This window comes from Tenrec ecaudatus, chromosome 8 (assembly GCF_050624435.1).
Source record: "Tenrec ecaudatus isolate mTenEca1 chromosome 8, mTenEca1.hap1, whole genome shotgun sequence".
Taxonomy (NCBI): domain Eukaryota; kingdom Metazoa; phylum Chordata; class Mammalia; order Afrosoricida; family Tenrecidae; genus Tenrec; species Tenrec ecaudatus.
The window spans coordinates 92,806,007-92,822,901 of NC_134537.1; the positions used below are offsets into that span (position 1 = coordinate 92,806,007).

Below are 16,895 nucleotides of genomic sequence, written 5' to 3' on the forward strand. Positions count from 1 at the left end.
TGCATCACTTGCGGCTAAGTCTGAAGAGGGACTTAAGGATTAGTATTGGACTAAGGACTTGAGCTGGACTGTGCTGGGGCGCTTTCTTGATATATAATTACTAAAGCTTTTTCTTTTTTATAAATCATTTTATTGGAGGCTCTTACAGCTCTTATAACAATCCATACATCAATTGTATCAGCATATTTGTACATATGTTGCCATCATTCTTTTCAAAATATTTTCTTCCTACCTGAGCCTTGTTATCAAACTTTTTCCCCTGCCTCCCCCACCCCCCCTCCTCAAGAACGCTTGATAAATTATTGCTTTTTTCACATCCTACACCATCCGCTGTCTCCCTTCACCCACGTTTCTGTTGTTTGTCCCCCTCAGGGGTGGTGGTTATATATATGCTGATCTTTGAAATCAGTTCCTCATTTCTCCCACACCTTCTCCCTAATCTCGTGGTATCATTACTCCCATTACTGTTCCGGGGGGTGGAGGGGGGAATCTGTCCTGGATTCTGTGTGTCGAGTGTCAAGAGCTCTTCACTGTACATTCTCCGGTCTAGCTGAATTTGTAAGGTAGACCTGGGGTTCATGATGGGGGTGGGTGGGGAGCATTAAAGAACTAGAGAAATGTTGTGTGTTTAGGTGTTGCTATACTGTACCCTACCTGACTTGTTCCTTGTGGCCCTTCTGTGAGGGAATGTCCAATTATCTACAGATGGAGTTTGGGTCTCCACTCCAATCTCCCTCATTTACATCAATATGATTGTTTTAGATCTTCTGATGCCTGATACCTGAACCTCTCGACACCTTGTGATCACACACGCTGGTGTGCTTCCTCCATGTGGGCTTTGTTGCTTCCCTGACAGATGGCTGCTTGTTTAACTTCAAGCCTTTAAGACCCCAGACACTATATCTTTTAATAGCCTGGCACCATCAGCTTTCTTCACCACCTTATGCAGCCATTTTGTCTACAGCAACCATTTCAGGAACGTGAAATATTCTTTCTTGGACATATGAATGTCACTGGATTGTTTCTCTAGTCAACCAGCTTAACGTAATGGGTTACCGGGCACGTATTTCTTCTGCCAAATCACCCTGGAAAGCAGATGGATTATTTTACACTCACCCTAGTGATACCCAAAGTATCCCATCCCAATACCTCTGCCTATCTTAGGCTGTTAAAACTTCTACTAATATCGAGCATATTTTCATGTTGATTGACAATTCAGACTTAATCACCTATAAATGTATTATTATTTAAAATATTATTAATTGGAATTAACATATATATCATTCCACAGTTCAATGACATCAAGCAGACTTGGACAGCTGCTACCACAGTCGGTTTCCAAACATTTTTTTTTCTTCTTGGACTCTTGGACAATGTCTCCCTTTTACCACTGGCCTACGACCCCCATACCCCCGATACCCTTATTCTACTTTCTGTCTCTACAGGTTCATCAATCCTGGGTTTCATATACTGAAACACAGAGAAGCACATAAGACAACTTCAAGAGGGTCTGAATGTATTATTTCTGGCAGTGTAAGATTTTATGTCAACTCACACCTGTATGAAAGTGTAGGGGTGGTGTCCTTCCTATCAATCCAATCATCGCTTGATGATACTTCCATGGGGGTCTGGCCTTTTTATAAGAGGGGCATTGGGAACCGCTCTGGTTCTGTGCCTTCCTCCTCCAAGGTCAGTCCCACGTGCGGTACCAAGCTGGAGAGCTGTCTGTGCCCTGTCATGTTTCCACTGAACTTGAGTTCACAAGACTGTCCCCACCAGCCTGGGATCTCCCTTCTTCCCACTTCACCCTTCGGTGTCTGCAGTCTATCATGTGAGTCTGAAGAGACTCTGGCTAGCGTCAGTCCCGTGGACCTGAGGTGGATTGGGCTGGCTTGTCTTTTGGCTATATAAGGCTCTTTCTAATGTATAGTTGAATATCACTGGTTTTGTTTCTCTAGACAACCCAGTCTAATACATTTTTCTTTTCTCACTTTGTAACAAATCTTCCTTTTTCTTACTGACAGAAGTCTGGATATAAATTCCTTTTCAAATATCTTCTCTGTTTTCTAACAGTTTCTGTTCATTTTATCATACAGCAGTCTTAACGTTTTTCATATAATATGTGCTAAGGAAAAGTTCCTAACTTCATTTTTCATGTTTGAGTCCTTAACCCAGGTGAATTACTTTCTCTCAGCTGATTTCCCCCCTCATTTTCTTTCCTATGGGAAACAAACTACTTCAACAATATTTACTGAAAATCCAATCCCCCCATTGACCTGACGTGCCTTTGTCATTTATCAAGTTCCCAGACATTTTCTATGCTGGTTTCAGGACTTTTAATTTTATTCTACCAATATTTACTTATTCCTATGTCAAATCCTTATTCTCAATTGTTCTCTATTTGTTATCTGTTGAGGAAGTCTCTTTTCTCATCCCCTTTCGGGGTTGTTCCTATAAGCACTGAACTCTCTTTCTCTTTTGTATGAATTTTAAAATCCGTGTGTCAGTGTCACCAGCACATACATATTTATAACTTTTGAGACTATGATGGGAAATAATTTAAAGATTAATTTGGGAAGAATCAATACCTTTAGTCTTCCATTCATGGATATATATGGGCTTTCATTTAAGTTGTTGTTTATATCTTTGAAAACCCTGATTGGTACAATGAACATACTCTTCTGGCTAACTGACATGTTGGAAGTTTGGGCCCTGTGTTAGTCTGGGTGGACTAGAGAAACAAATTCAGACACTCATATGGGTGTACAAGAAAGAGCCTTATATAAAGAGTAATTGAATACTGAGGAAACATCCCATCTCAGTGCAGATGAAGTCCTTAAGTTCAATCTTAACCAATATGTCCAATACCAATCAATAAATTCCTCTTCAGACTCATGGAACACATGCAATGACACCAAACACAAGAAGAATCACAGGCTAGTGGGTCGAAAATCGTGTGGATCCAGTGATAGTGGAAGCATCTCAGCTCTGGCATGGGTCTCCACCTGATTTCTCCAGCTCCAGGGCTGTAGCGTAGCTCCACGTGTCTTGTAAACAGGAACGCCTCAGGAAGTGTCTGTGTCTGGCCTCCAGTGAGCTATTTTTCTCTACGGCACCTCAAAAATAAGGTCTTCAAGCTGCAATCTGCTTGACAGGCTAAACTCCACCCCACTTACTCTTAAGTCTCAAGTTGACAACAGATTATATAACTACCACAGGTCCCTCAGAGGTGCCTGGGAAGAAAGAACTGGTGATTTCCAGACCAAAGTTCAGCACTGAAAACAGTTCTACACCGACACACATAGGATTGTCATGAGTCAGAGGCAACAAAGCTCTAAAGTTTTCTGTCAGCAATTAGTTACTGATTGTTCCAATCAATCACTGCTGGCATGCAGATGTCTACTGATTTCTGCAGCCTAATCCTATGTCCAGCAACTGTCCTACACCATTGTTTCCAACACGTCCTATAGAACGGCTTGAATTTTCTGTTTAGTTTATCATGTCAAGAAATGATAACAACAAAGCTCCCTTTTCAAAAGTTCACCTCTCACACATGGCAGCGCCATAAGGACCGGCTGCCTGTGTCCAACGGTCCCCAAGATTTGTTGCAGATCAGACAGACCGCTGTGACCTATTCTGTTGTTTTCAAAGCAGATTGCCAAGTCTTTCTTCCAGTCCACCTTGGTCTGGAAGCTCAGCTGAAATCCTTACAGCAGCATGGAGTCATGTCAGCCTCATGATCGGCAGGTAGTGGCTGTGTATGGGGTGTGCTGGGTAGGAATCAAAGGAGATCTTCCAAATGGAAGGTGGGACTTCTACCGACAGTTCACCAGTGAAATGCCCACAAGCAACGATGGAAACGCTGTACCACTTTCTTTCTAACCCTTTCTTTTCTCACAGCACTGGTTAGGCTCCCAGCGGTGCCCACCAGACACCCTCCTGAGTCAGCGGAGAATGCTTTTAGAGCCTTCCATCTCTCGAACGAATGCGGTGTGATTTCAGAATATGGTAGATACGTATCCTAAGAAGTTAAATAACAGGCAGCATGTTCTCACTCTGCATTTTCTAAGAGAGCTGTATTTTTTTTTCAAGAAATGGGTATAATTTTATCAAATGCTTTTTCTTTATTTACTGAGAAGAGCATAACTGTTTTCCTAGATGAATCTAATGAAAGTGCTAAATTATATAGATAGATCTTCTAATGTCACATCATCTTTGTGTTGCCGGGGTAAGCCTCCTGTCATAACTTTTATTTACATGTTAATTTTTATTGATACAATACATGAGTAATTTTATCATGGATTTTGGTAACTGTGTTTTAAATGAGAATGGCTACCTCACTCTTCTGGTACTTTACATTGTCTAGTTTGGAACCCATGTTAATAGCATTATCTTCTAATTAACTTCTGCTAGCTGTGTAGCAGATCTCTACTTTCTTTCTCTTATCCACTTTATGTACAATTATCTATTACTTGGTTCTGTGTGTATGCTTTAAGTTAAAATCCAAAAGCAAAAATAGAACCTGTCAGGCATCTGAGAAAACAAATGATAAAATTCAAAGCTAAACCTCAGGGTAAAATTGAGGCTGTAAGATATTAGCGGAGTTGGTCAAATGAAGCAAAACAACAATGTAAGCTGGGTGTTAAGTATGTTTAATGGTCTTTCCTCACCCAGAGGTAATCTACAGAGGAGGAAAAAAAAGAAGAAATTAATTTAGCTCTCTTAAAACTACTTCCTCTGCGATGTTCTCTAACTTCTTCCTGATGCTGTCTCTTAATAGTGTCCTGAGCTTCCCCTACTTCACATTACTCAACAAAATTTTTAATTATCTAGTCAACTACTTATGGCTCCACTGTGACAGCAGCCCTTTATAAATGTTGACCAATGTACTTTCTATGCTGAGCTTAGTAGTTAAAATACTTGAAATTAAAATATGAACTATAATTTTTATTTAATACACAACAGTGAAAAAAAGAAACACAGCTTCCTAATATGTTCCGCAATCACATGTAGGTACTACTCTTTCCCCAAATAGTAAGGGGAGCCTGCCCACGTCTTGTACAATGGCTTTGGATCAATGTGCAGACTAGAGGGTAACTCTGGCAAAGAAGCCATTAATTTGCACCTGTACCTAGGCACCCACAAAATCATCTCTCAGTAATAAAGCTGGAGAGACAACACACTTTCTAAGAATATTTCTCAAAAATGCTTATACTTTCAGAGGGGGCCAAATATTAGCATATTCTTACTAGATTCTTTCAATTAACTAGTAACCATGTGCTCCATCCCTTAGCCCATAGCAGTAACAAGCTATAGAGAACCACTACGCTAGAAAACATAAACCATCTTTTCTGAAGGTATTCTGATCAAATGCAGGCAGCAAGTATCTATTAGAGGCTATACCCCCCTACCCCCTCCTTTTTAAAGATAACCATAACCGTTCACAATTCTTAAATGTATGCATGGCTGAAAGAAATACAAAACCAAAATTGAATTAAAGTTTCTTCTCTGCCTTGGAAAGCGTTGAAAAAAAAAAAAAAAAAAAGATTCTTCCAACGAACCGAACAGGCACACACTATTTGGTGCTTTAGGGTTTTGCCATGCTCACAAGGATAAGCTAACACTCTGTATGTAGATACAGGGCGTAATATTTCATAGAGAAGGCAAGTGTACAAGTAAGTGTTAAAAACAGCAGTCTTTTATGAAGCACAGTCACAAATCTATTTTTCTCACGAGGTAGGAAAGATAAAAGTTATTTGCCTTCTTTTTTTCAGTAAAGTACTCAAGGCTGTAACAAAATCCACAGTGGAACTTGGTTTATTGACTTGGGGCCTAAAATTCTCCTCTCCGTTTTAGTACCGATAATCAGACCAAGGAATGGCTTAAAAACACAACACACATTTAAATTGTTTTTTAACTTTATAAATGGTCAAACTATAATAGAGAGTAGAATTACCTTAACTTGATCTAAGATCACCAGTGGACCATTGACTCCTGATACTGTCTTGTACGCTGCAAATAAACAGGGAAGAGTCAGTCGGCAGTAGTCAAATAACACAACATCCTCAATAACCTCTCTGGTACAGGTACCCTTCAGAGTCGTTGCAAGTTAGCTGCAGAAACACAGAAGCACAAACTCTTCTCTCTCCCCAGGGCACATCAAAGTTATGCTCACATCATACTGTAGTTTATGTTAACACATTGGGGACGGATTCCGAGATAACTCGTGATTTCTACACGCTGTCTTCAGATGCCATCTGCTTGGATATATTTTAATTACTTCATCTATTTAGGTGTTTACATCAGTAGTGAATGTATCAAATTCAATTGAAATAATTGTAGCTGTTTAGGATAAGATCTCCACAACTATCAAACCAAAGGGCTAAGAGATAATTTTTGTAGTGTTTCAGGGATAATATTTGCACACCATGTTGTTTCTTCAATGTAGTTGTAGAGTATAGTTGTAGAGTATAGCAACAATAGCACATTGTATAACAAAGAAACATATCAACAAATAAACACTAGGGAACAAAGAATGTAGTTTTTGTTTGATATACTGTATTTATTTTTTACTGTTTTTCAAAGTAATATTGATTATGTTGATTATTTTACAAGTTTATAATTTCATAAAGATTGTAGTTCATAAAAGTAATAATGTTCCGTATACATTGCAAAATATTATTTCATAATGTGAGACATTTTATATTCAAAACTAAAAGTTATAAATAACTATGATAAAAAAGGTGATGAGATGTAAACCCATTTATGGTTTAATGCAAAAATAAACTAACAGCCGAAAAAATACACGGCCACTTGGTTAAGTTAGTAAAAAATATATCTGGTCTTTAATGTGTTGAGTTTGTAACAGCATTATAAAAAAGCCTGACACAGAGTTAAGAATTACCAAGATGTGGCACGGAGACATGAAGTGAGTGAGCACATGCGGTTGGGAAAACAGAACACACAGACCTGCTGAATGCGGAGGGGAGAAAAGGGCAGTATCTGCAATGTGCAATAAAGTAAAACAAGGTCTGCCTGTAACGACCAAAACTCAATCCTACTTTAGCACGATGACAACACTCAAAAGTTCCAACGTATTTATAAAATATGCCTGTGCCGTACACCTTTCATAATCTACCCAAACGACCAGAGCCCTACTCTGACACTGTGAGTAAGGGGCTGGGAGGCTAGCCGCCATGCCATCCACCAGCAGCTTCTCTGGAGAGACAGGATTAGCCTTGTTAACTGTGGGGCAGTTCCCCAGCTTCCTCTCTGAGCTACAGACCCCACAGCAGGAAGGGCGGTGACGGGAGCGACGCCATGCTGAGATGAGCTGCGAGCAGGGAAAGAGCAGTTGCACTCACTTCATCAGGGAGAAGCTGTACAGGAAGTGGCTATTAGGGTTGAATCTTGTGATGGGAATTAGCAAAGTTGATGAGGAAGAGGAAGACGGAAACCTTATATGCAGAAGTGACAAAACTCACAAAGGAAATTTGACTAAATATAAAACTCTCTGCCATCGGGTCGACTCGGGATCATGGTGACCCTACAGGACAGAGTGGAACTGCTCCTGTGGGTTTCCGAAACTGCCACTCCATGGGAGTGGAAAACCTCGTCCTTCTCGTGAGGACTGGCTGGGGTCTCAGCCAGTTAGCAGCCCAACTCACAGCCGCTATACCACCTTGAAAAATTCATGGAAAAATTGTAAAATAACCTGGTTTCATTTTTCCACAACCTTTTTAAAACCCCCTTGTAGAGTCCATAGGTAAATGCGCAAAGCACACTTCCTTGGCATTCTGTTTCCTTAGAGATTACAGTTTGGGGCAGTTTTACTGTCCAACATGTCGATACGAGTAGGAAATCAAGTCAACAGCATATAACAACAACAAAACTTAAAATACGCACTGCCAACCCATGGACCCTGACTTAAAGCAACTCCTACACCACGGGGTAGCACTGCCCCTGTGCATTCTGAAGCGGTCACTCTTCCTGGGAGTAGAAGGCCTCCTCTTTTTTCGATGGCATGGCTCGTCCTTTCAAACTGCTGACCTTGTGGTTAGCAGCCCAACATGTAATTCAAACTATAATCTGTATGTTAAAAAGCCACGATAAAAGTGCCATAAAGTTGAGAAAAGAACTTTATAAAGGAGAGAATGAGTAATGCCACGAAAGCCCATGGGTCAAATTAATGAGATACACACTCCTTTTCTAAAATGTCAAGTACTATAGTCAGCTCAGATCCTATTTCCCATTGTACATTACACCCTGGAAGCAAAGTTGGCTCTTCAACTCTGTAACTAAACCCACTGCTGTTGGGTTAGTTTTGACTCTTAACTATGTAGGACATAAAAGAACTTCACTGAGTTCCCAAGATGCCACTCTTCTCCCTCAGAGTGGCTGGTGGGTTTGAACTGCTGACCTTTCCATGAACTGCTGAGCACTTAACCATGGTGCCTACCATCAGGGCTTCTTGTACTCTACAAGGTTTTACCCAAATCCCTCATTACCTAAAAAATGTAGTCAACCTTACCACATTGAAGTGAAATTTCTTAATATGGCTCCTCTCTCCATTTTTCTATCTCCCACCAAATACTTGGGTGGGACCATGCAAATAAGGTGGAGAGCGCTGTATCCCAGGGATTGGTCAGTTTGGACATTCTACCGAGGCTATAGGGATGAAGCATCTGAGAAGTAGGAAGCGAGTCCCTGAGACGATCAAGGAAGAACTACTAGTAGAGCAGCCTCTAGGTCCCTCCTTGTCTGCAGTGGCTGCAGCAGCTGAGGCTGTGCCACACCGAGGTCAGAGGTAGAGGAAAGGAAACCAAGAAGCAGAGCTGAGACTGTGAGACCCTTAGGCAGAGTAGGGGCTGCTTCCTGGCCCGCGAAGGCAGAGGCCACCGGACCACATGACTGAGAGACTCAAGATGAGAGAAATGTTGGGCCACTGGTTGAGGAGAGGTGCTGCTGTGGACCAAAGACTATCCTTAATGCTTTATGATGCTGATTTATAATAACCTGTTAACTTTCCTGGTGGCACAGAGGTTACCTGTTTTGTTTACTAACTGCTAGGTCAGCAGTTCAAAACCACCAGCTTGTCTGTGGGAGAAAGATGGGGCTTTCTACGCTCATAAAGTTACAGTCTGGGAAATGGGGTGCTTCTGCCCTATCCTATAGGGTTGCTATGAGTTGGCATTTGACTCAACAGCCGGAAGTTAACTTCCCTAATAAACACTCATACTTTTGGTGTTGTCTGTTGAGTTCTGAATGGCCACTGCAATGCATTTCAGAACCCAGCAGAAGGGTAGAGTGTTGAGGGTGGAAGGCTGGTGTCGGAGTAGGGAGAAATAAGAGTGGAAGCATGTCTGACCTCTGCCTTGTGGCAATCAGCCTCGGGCTGGTGTGGAGATGGACTCTCCTTCTTCCTTGTGCAAGCCAAGAGGTCAGACCTCGCCTACATTCTGTTTTTTCACACATTTAGTTCGAGTCTGATGGTTATTAAGCAAAACAACAAACACTGCGGGAGAATAACTCTTTTAACAGACAACTGCAGAATTAAGTAAATTTAAATTAGAATGGCTTTAAATATGTGAAAACATTAATAAGGTCTGGTCTCTACACACATGCTTATCCTAAATAATTCATCTAAGTGGAATCATTTCTTTGGAGCTAATTTATTTCACTAAACTCGCTTGATTTCTCTTGAGGTCTTGTAATGGGCTTGGACTGAAATTCTTGGCACAAACAGATTCCCAAGAATGAGGAAATGATTTAATATAATAGGCAATCAGTCTACTCAGGGGCTTCACACTTAAAACAGGACAGGCCAAGGATGAAGACAGGCCAAGGATGGAGTGCCTAAACAAATGCTGGGACAGAGTATGTACCTGAGTAAGCAGTAAGGAGCCTCCGGCTCTTTCTAACTGTACATCAAGCACTTGTTGAATGTGTGTGTTTCACAGATGCCTCCAAATTGACGTTGACAAAATACCTTAGATAAAATACCTTAGTCCCAGCTTAAAGTTAAAACTACTTCAATGGATAATTATCAAAGGATTAGCATTCCTCTAAGATTCCTAGAAAATCCCCCACTTATACATTTTTTGCTTTTTTTCCCCCTTTAAATCCTTGCCATTGTTTAAAATAATTGAGGACTCTTGAAAAAATAATCCCAACCAGGTAAAAACTTTGTTGTTCCCATTTAAAAGAAAACAATGTTTTCTAGTTACTTCCTAGAAATGTTATCTGGAATGAACAGTGCGTTGCATTACAAACATTTCCCCCCCAGAGACCAGTTAAAAATAAACAAAACCACAGACAGGCCTTTTGAAGACCTTTCCTCAGACAACTGGGAGTGGGGGTGGCAGCGAGGGAGATGTAGCTGAGATCTATAGACGATTACTTTGAATAAAATACATCAATAAAACCCCTCAAGTTCTTAAAACTCTCTTTATCAACAAGATTTACATGTCTTCTGAGCTTCCACCTTGTATCACGGAGATGGCTCATAATCTTATGTTTAAAATTTAACCTCCTCAAAAGTACTCAGTTTTGCCAGTCACGAGCTGAAAGCATGACTGAGAAAAAGAAACACTAGTTATAGCTTTCCTGGAAACAGTGAATCAAGCTGCCTTCTACCCAGACAAGTCTTCTTCATTTAAAGATGAGTCTTAAGTTTTAGGTGACAAAAATAATCCTGAGAAATTAAGTAGCTCATTGAAGTCACTTAAACAAACTTTATAGATCTTACCCCAGCCCAAAGTCTAACCCTAAAGTGGTCATTTTCTTAGGGTCTATACCACCATACTTACTTGCAAAACTTTGTATAGCACCCGAAATAATTTCATAAATCTGCCATTTTGGCTATGGCAGAAAGGTCACTTTTGTAATTCAATGCAAAACTTCCACAGTTTCACATTTTATCTATACTGCAAAACTATCCTCCAGTGGAAATGCTGCACTGGAAAATCTTAAGGGGAGGACAGAGTATCTGATGGTGATACCTTAGTTTCCCTACCAGAAAGCATGAAAAATAGGACATCACCTGAGATACAAAGCAAAGCTTAAGAAACTTGTTTTGTTTAAATTAAATCAACATATATAAAAACTAAATCCATAAATAAGGAGTCTGGGTAGCACACGGGGTTAAGTGCTTGGGCTTGGCTGAAAGATCAGGGATTCGAACCCACAGGCCCCTCTGCAAGAGATAGATTTAGAAATCATACGGGGATCTACAAGTGGCCATCTCGTTCAGAAGCAACAAAGTCCACTTGGAAGAAGCACACCAGCCTGTGTGATCACGAGGTGTCAAAGGTATGAAATCATACGGGGAGCTACAAGTGGCCATCTCGTTCAGAAGCAACAAAGCCCACTTGGAAGAAGCACACCAGCCTGTGTGATCACGAGGTGTCAAAGGTCTCAGGCATCAAAGAACAAAAAAAATCCTATCATTGTAAATGAGGAGGGTTGCGGAGTGGGGACCCAAAGCCATTCTGTAGGCAACTGCACATCCACTTACAGAAGGGTCACAGGGAGGAGATGAGCCAGTCAGGGTGCAATGTAGCAACGATGAAACATACAACTTTCCTCTAGTTCCTAAATGCTTGCCCCCCCGCCCCACTATCATGATCCCAATTCTACCTTACAAATCTGGCTAGGCCAAAGGATGTACACTGGTACAGATAGGAACCGGAAACACAGGGAATCCTGGACAGATGAGCCCTTCAGGACTGAGTGCCGATACCAGGAGGGTGGAGGGAAGATGGGGTAGACAGGGGAAGCATCTACATATAACCCCCACCCTGGGGTACGGACAACAGAAAAGTGGGACACGATGGAGAGTGTAATATATGACAAAATAGTAATAATTTATAAATTATCAAGGGTTCATGGGGAGGGTGGGAAGGGGGAGGGAGGAGAAAAATGAGGAGCTGATACCAAAGGCTTAAGTAGAAAGCAAATGTTTTGAGAATGATGAGGGCAATAAATGTACAAATGTGCTGGACACAATGGATGCATGTATGGATTGTGATCAGAGTTGTATGAGCCCCCAATAAAACACTTAAAAACAAACAAACCGCTGCGGGGAAGTTCTACCCGGTCCTAAAGGGCTAGTATTAAGTCAGAGTCAACTCAACAATAATGATATATACAAACAAATGATCTATTACAAATTTCAAAACCAAGACTACATAAAGAAACACTAGCAAACATTATATTTAGATGGCATTTCACATGTTGAGACCATATTCACTTTGTTATTACTAGCTGCTTAAGAGTCACAATGGAGAGAAACCCTACAACATCCAATGCCATCCCATGATCAGATGTGTGCCAGGCTGCTGTGTGATCCATGTAGATTTTACTGGCTGAGTTTGGAAGATGATCTCCAGGGAAACGGATTAGCTTCACAGCAGATTGAAAGTCTCCGCTGTAATAAAAGATGGCGCAGATGCTTTCCCACTCACTGCCATCAAGTCAGTGCAGACTCACAGCGAGCCCCTGTGGGCTTCCAAGACTAAAAAAGGCCAGTGTTTTTCCTGAGGAGCTGTTGGTGGGTTTGAACTGCAGATCGAAGCTCAACTTGTAACCACCATACCCGCAGGGCTCCTATATCAGATGCATTAGCTAGGCATTAAACTCAAGAGGCCCAAGTAGAAGGTTAGAAATCTCTACCCAATCAACACCGTTCCCCTGGAATCACACAGACTATCTCAATTCAGCTTCAAAGAATACTATCAAGTAAGCAAGGCTCACCATACGTTCATTTTAAATTTAGAGCAACGAGACTCACTGCCATCAAGTTAATTCTGACACACGGCGACCCTATAGGGCAGGGTAGAATTAACTGTTCTTGTGGGTTTCCTAGGCTGTAACTCTACAGACGTGGAAAATACCCCCTTTCTTCTAGCTGGTGGTTTTGAACTGCTAACCTGGCAGTTAGCAGCACAACATGTAACCCACTATGGCACCAACGCTCCTTCTAAGGGGCAACTAAGGCTCTGAAACATAAGTGATCTGCTTTTTTGCTAAGTGGCAGAGCGAAGATTAGAACTTTGTGAATATGCATGTATATAGACATAAAGACAATAGCTCTTTCCTTGTAATAAAGTGATTTTCAAAGAGAACATTATCAAACACTACATTTTATCCCTCAACTATATTTAGTCAACCATTACCAAAAACAGCCCAAGGCAGAGATAGCAGTTTAGAGTAAGGCTGCCAGAAGCAGAAACTCAGCTCCTAAAAGGGCCAAAACTCATTTTAAAAATTACAGAAATATTTTTATTTACCAAAACAATGGCCCCTCTTCTCTTGAAAATATCCAAATGAACAAGAGCGTAGGTCCACGGGTGGGTTGGTGAAGGATGATCAGAATGACTGATGACAACATAGTAGATACATGGTCACATCTTGATGTTGAATGATCAAGCAGGAAAAGCAAATTTACTCAGGAACATAATTTACTTAACACATACCATGGTTTTAAGAAGCACATTTTGTCAGATGACATCTTCCTCCTCCTGGCGGGCATGGGATTGTCTAATACCACTAACACCACTTCAAGATTGTGAAATGTTCAAAGGGAAAATTCAACTGTCATTACACAACAGGAGACCTGGGCCTTGTCTCCTCCTTAACAGCAAACAAAAGGCAGGACAAGCGGCTCCTCTTATGAAAGAACAGAGACCACATCCTGATTGGTGGGCACCCTTGGAAGAAGTGGATCTCGCAAAAGGCAACAATTACTTGCTTTGACTTTTTACAGGGGCCAGTTCTGGTCAGTATGTTAGAAAGGCAAGGCATGGATGTGAGAAACCTCAAGCACAGTGCAGACCATCTAATGGGAAACCTTTATGTCCAAAAGCTCAATCTACATTAGTGGTCAAGGTGTGAAAGAAAATCAAGTATTCTTTCTTGGTGAAATCCTGGCATCTAACTAAAGTGCCAATTTCAAATCTGTGTATGTATTTTGCCACTTCTTGTAACCAGCATTTTAACCCTAAATTTGTTTTTAAAGAGGGCCCAATTTGTACAGTGGAGTTACCATATTACCCTATTCCTTTATGCAAAAAGCACAAGTTAAATAATGTAATTATCACCTAAGATGTAGTACCATCATCTTTAGAAATATTAATAGGTTACCGTATATAATTGTGTATAATTGAGTTTTCCAGCACATTTTTAATGCAGTTTTGGTGGTAAAATTAGGTGCCTCGGCTGATAATCGAATCGGCTTATCCTCAAGTATATAAACGGTAATATATATTCAGAAGCAATTACAACTATTGACAAGAATCAAGAAGGCAGCATAGTAAAAAGATGATATTCAAACATTACTACTTATTAGCTTAAGTATATATATGATTAACATTTTCCAAAATAATCAAAATACAGAAGGGGAACTTACTCCAACCCAACCAAGTAACCCAGTTCCTTGATTTTATCTGTGCTAGGAAAGTAAATCACGCAATTTCAGTCACCTTCTAAGGGGTAGGCGCTGTGCTAAAAAAAAAAAGGTTTCCTACCTGTAAGTGTTATTCAATTGTAAGCACTATACTGCAACAGTTTTGCTGGGGAAAAAATATCATTTGAGCAAGTGTTTCAATCACTAGCTTAGCACACACACAGAATGTTACTCATATATATTCCTTAAATGTTTATAACCTTAATCACAGAAAACTGTTACAATATCATGATTTCAGTGGGGATTCTCTGAACTGATCCTGAATGAATAACTACAAGAAAACGGACTACTGTACCCTATATCCTTTTTCTACGAGTGCTACTAATGGGGAGCTTCAGAAAGTGTGAGGATAAATGGAATGAAAAGATAGTGGAATGTTCCCACAAACGTTTGAATCTCTCAGTGCATGTATCTGTCCTACCCCAAGAGAAGTATACAGATGCAATTTATGGAAGACAATTTGTAATGGTGAGTATAAACGTACTGGCAAAGTCTATGAAGTAAAGCAACATCCGTCGATTTCCTGAAGCATACAGGTCAGGGTCAGAGGGATCCCCCACAGGCAGTCTCTAACACAAGCAGTTCTCCGCGTAAAAGAGCACATCTCAGCAATCCATAGAGAGCTCTCCTCCCTCCTCACCCACCAGGGCTATCACATGACCCAGTGACAGAGCAGGATCAGATTAGTCAGGGTGGTGAGCACTGTGACTAAAACCCGTCATCTGAAACTGTTTAACCAATATGCCACCCAGACAGGCACTGTGACCATTAACCACTGCAGGTGCAGCTTCAACACCCCCAGTAAGAAACAAGATTTTTTTTGGTTTGTTTTTAAAAAGAAGTCTGATTCCAGGGCTCTTCCTTAGGTTTCCAAGGAAGTTATGAAGAGGTGTGATACTGTATCCTTCAAGTAATCAGGAAGCATTTCTAAGCTGCTGGCTGGTTTGTCTATTTAAGCCTGGTGGATTGAGGGGACCCAAGCCCCAACCCCCAATCGCAACACCACTGAACAGGTGGAGTTACACAATGTGAACGAAGCTGCTTGGTCTCTCCAAGCCTATCTCTCATTCAACCTGGTTCCCTGATGAGTCAACGAAGAAAGGGGCCCAACAAGAATTTGTAAACCTGAATGTTTAGTTCCGGCTTTGCTACCAGTTCAGGTGTCTGAAACCTTGCAAGTCCTCTCTCTCTCTGGGAGCCCGAGGCTTCTCACCTGTAAACCGAGAGGGTTGGGCTGGCTGACCAGTAGGGTGCTTTTTCAGACCTGGGGTTCTCCGATAGCTAGGTATCCTCCCAAGGGGCAGGCCCCTCCACCCAACACGCAGTCACATCTGCTCCCGCCGCGGGTCTGACCCGGTCAGCGACCGCACTGTTCTCGCCCTCCGGAGCGGAGCCTCCCGGCAGGCCGGGCCGACCTCCTCGCCAGAGGCAGGGGATGGGAAGGGGCGTTCCCTCGACCCCTACAAAAGCCAAACGAGGGCACGAGAAGATCCAGACTGAGTGACCCCAAGTGGGCCTCCGCGACAGGACGCAAGTGCGTGTGTTAGCAGAGCACGCTCCAGTTTAGGGAAGTCGGAGCCGGGGGAGCAAGAGCCAGGAGCCCACCGCCCACAGGAAAATGACCTCGCGGCCCCCCTGTCACGGAAATGGGTGCATGCGCATCTTTTTCTGGAGACACCTACGGGGGGGGTCAGGGTCTGCGAAAGGCCGCCGAGCCAAATAAACACCCGCCACCCCCCTCGGCGGCCCCGAGCAGGTGAGTGGGAGCAAGGGACGGGGCCAAGTGGCAAAGCAGCATTCGTCTTGCTCGCTCGTACTCACTGAGGCGAGGCTGGGAGAGGTAGTTCCGGCTAGCCGCCAGCGCCTGCTCCCGAGCGCCCACCACGGGCCCACTGGCGGACACGGGAAGCTCGGGTGCGGCCCCGTTGACGATCCCCCGCATCGCGCGCAGCGCCATCTTGTCTCCTCCGTCCCGACTGGCCCCGCAGCAGCGTCGCGCAGGCGCAGATATAGCGGGGGCGGCCCGCGCACCCGGCTCCGCCCATGCGCGCTGCGGAGGCCTCGCTCGGTCCCGCCTACTTCTGGGCGCACAGGCTCCGGGCTCGTGACTCGGGCCTCAGTGGGCGGGGCCGAACCTGCGCGCGCGCGCGCCCGGGAGCTGACCAGCGTGCTGGGAGCGAGGCCGCGGGGCCCCGGAGCGGGAGGGAGAAGCAAAAGAGGGAGCCAGAGAAAAGGCGAGAGTTAAGAGAGAAAGAAGAAATGTTGAAATAGAAAGGTAAATAAAGGAAGGGAAGGGGAGGAAGGAAAGTGCAAGAGAAGGGCAAGGGATGTCCATTTCCAGTGACATTTCCTGGTTCTCTTCTTCCTGTTTTGCCCTCCAGCCCCTTTCAATCTTCTGACATTTAGTTACATGAAGAGTAAAATTTTTCTT

The 16,895-nt window shown here is 42.7% G+C and overlaps 1 protein-coding gene across 1 annotated transcript in view; it reads right to left on the bottom strand.

Annotated features, from left to right (window-relative positions):
- The window catches only part of ATP6V1B2 (ATPase H+ transporting V1 subunit B2), a 34,560-nt gene extending 18,120 nt beyond the window's left edge, over positions 1-16,440 (bottom strand). The window contains exons 1-2 of the mRNA XM_075556560.1: positions 16,286-16,440; positions 5,957-6,012 (exon numbers count right to left, since the gene is read on the bottom strand). Of these exons, the coding sequence (XP_075412675.1) occupies positions 5,957-6,012; positions 16,286-16,421 (192 nt within the window). The 5' untranslated portion in view covers positions 16,422-16,440. The remainder of the gene's footprint in view (positions 1-5,956; positions 6,013-16,285) is intronic.
- Between the last annotated feature and the right edge of the window lie 455 nt (positions 16,441-16,895).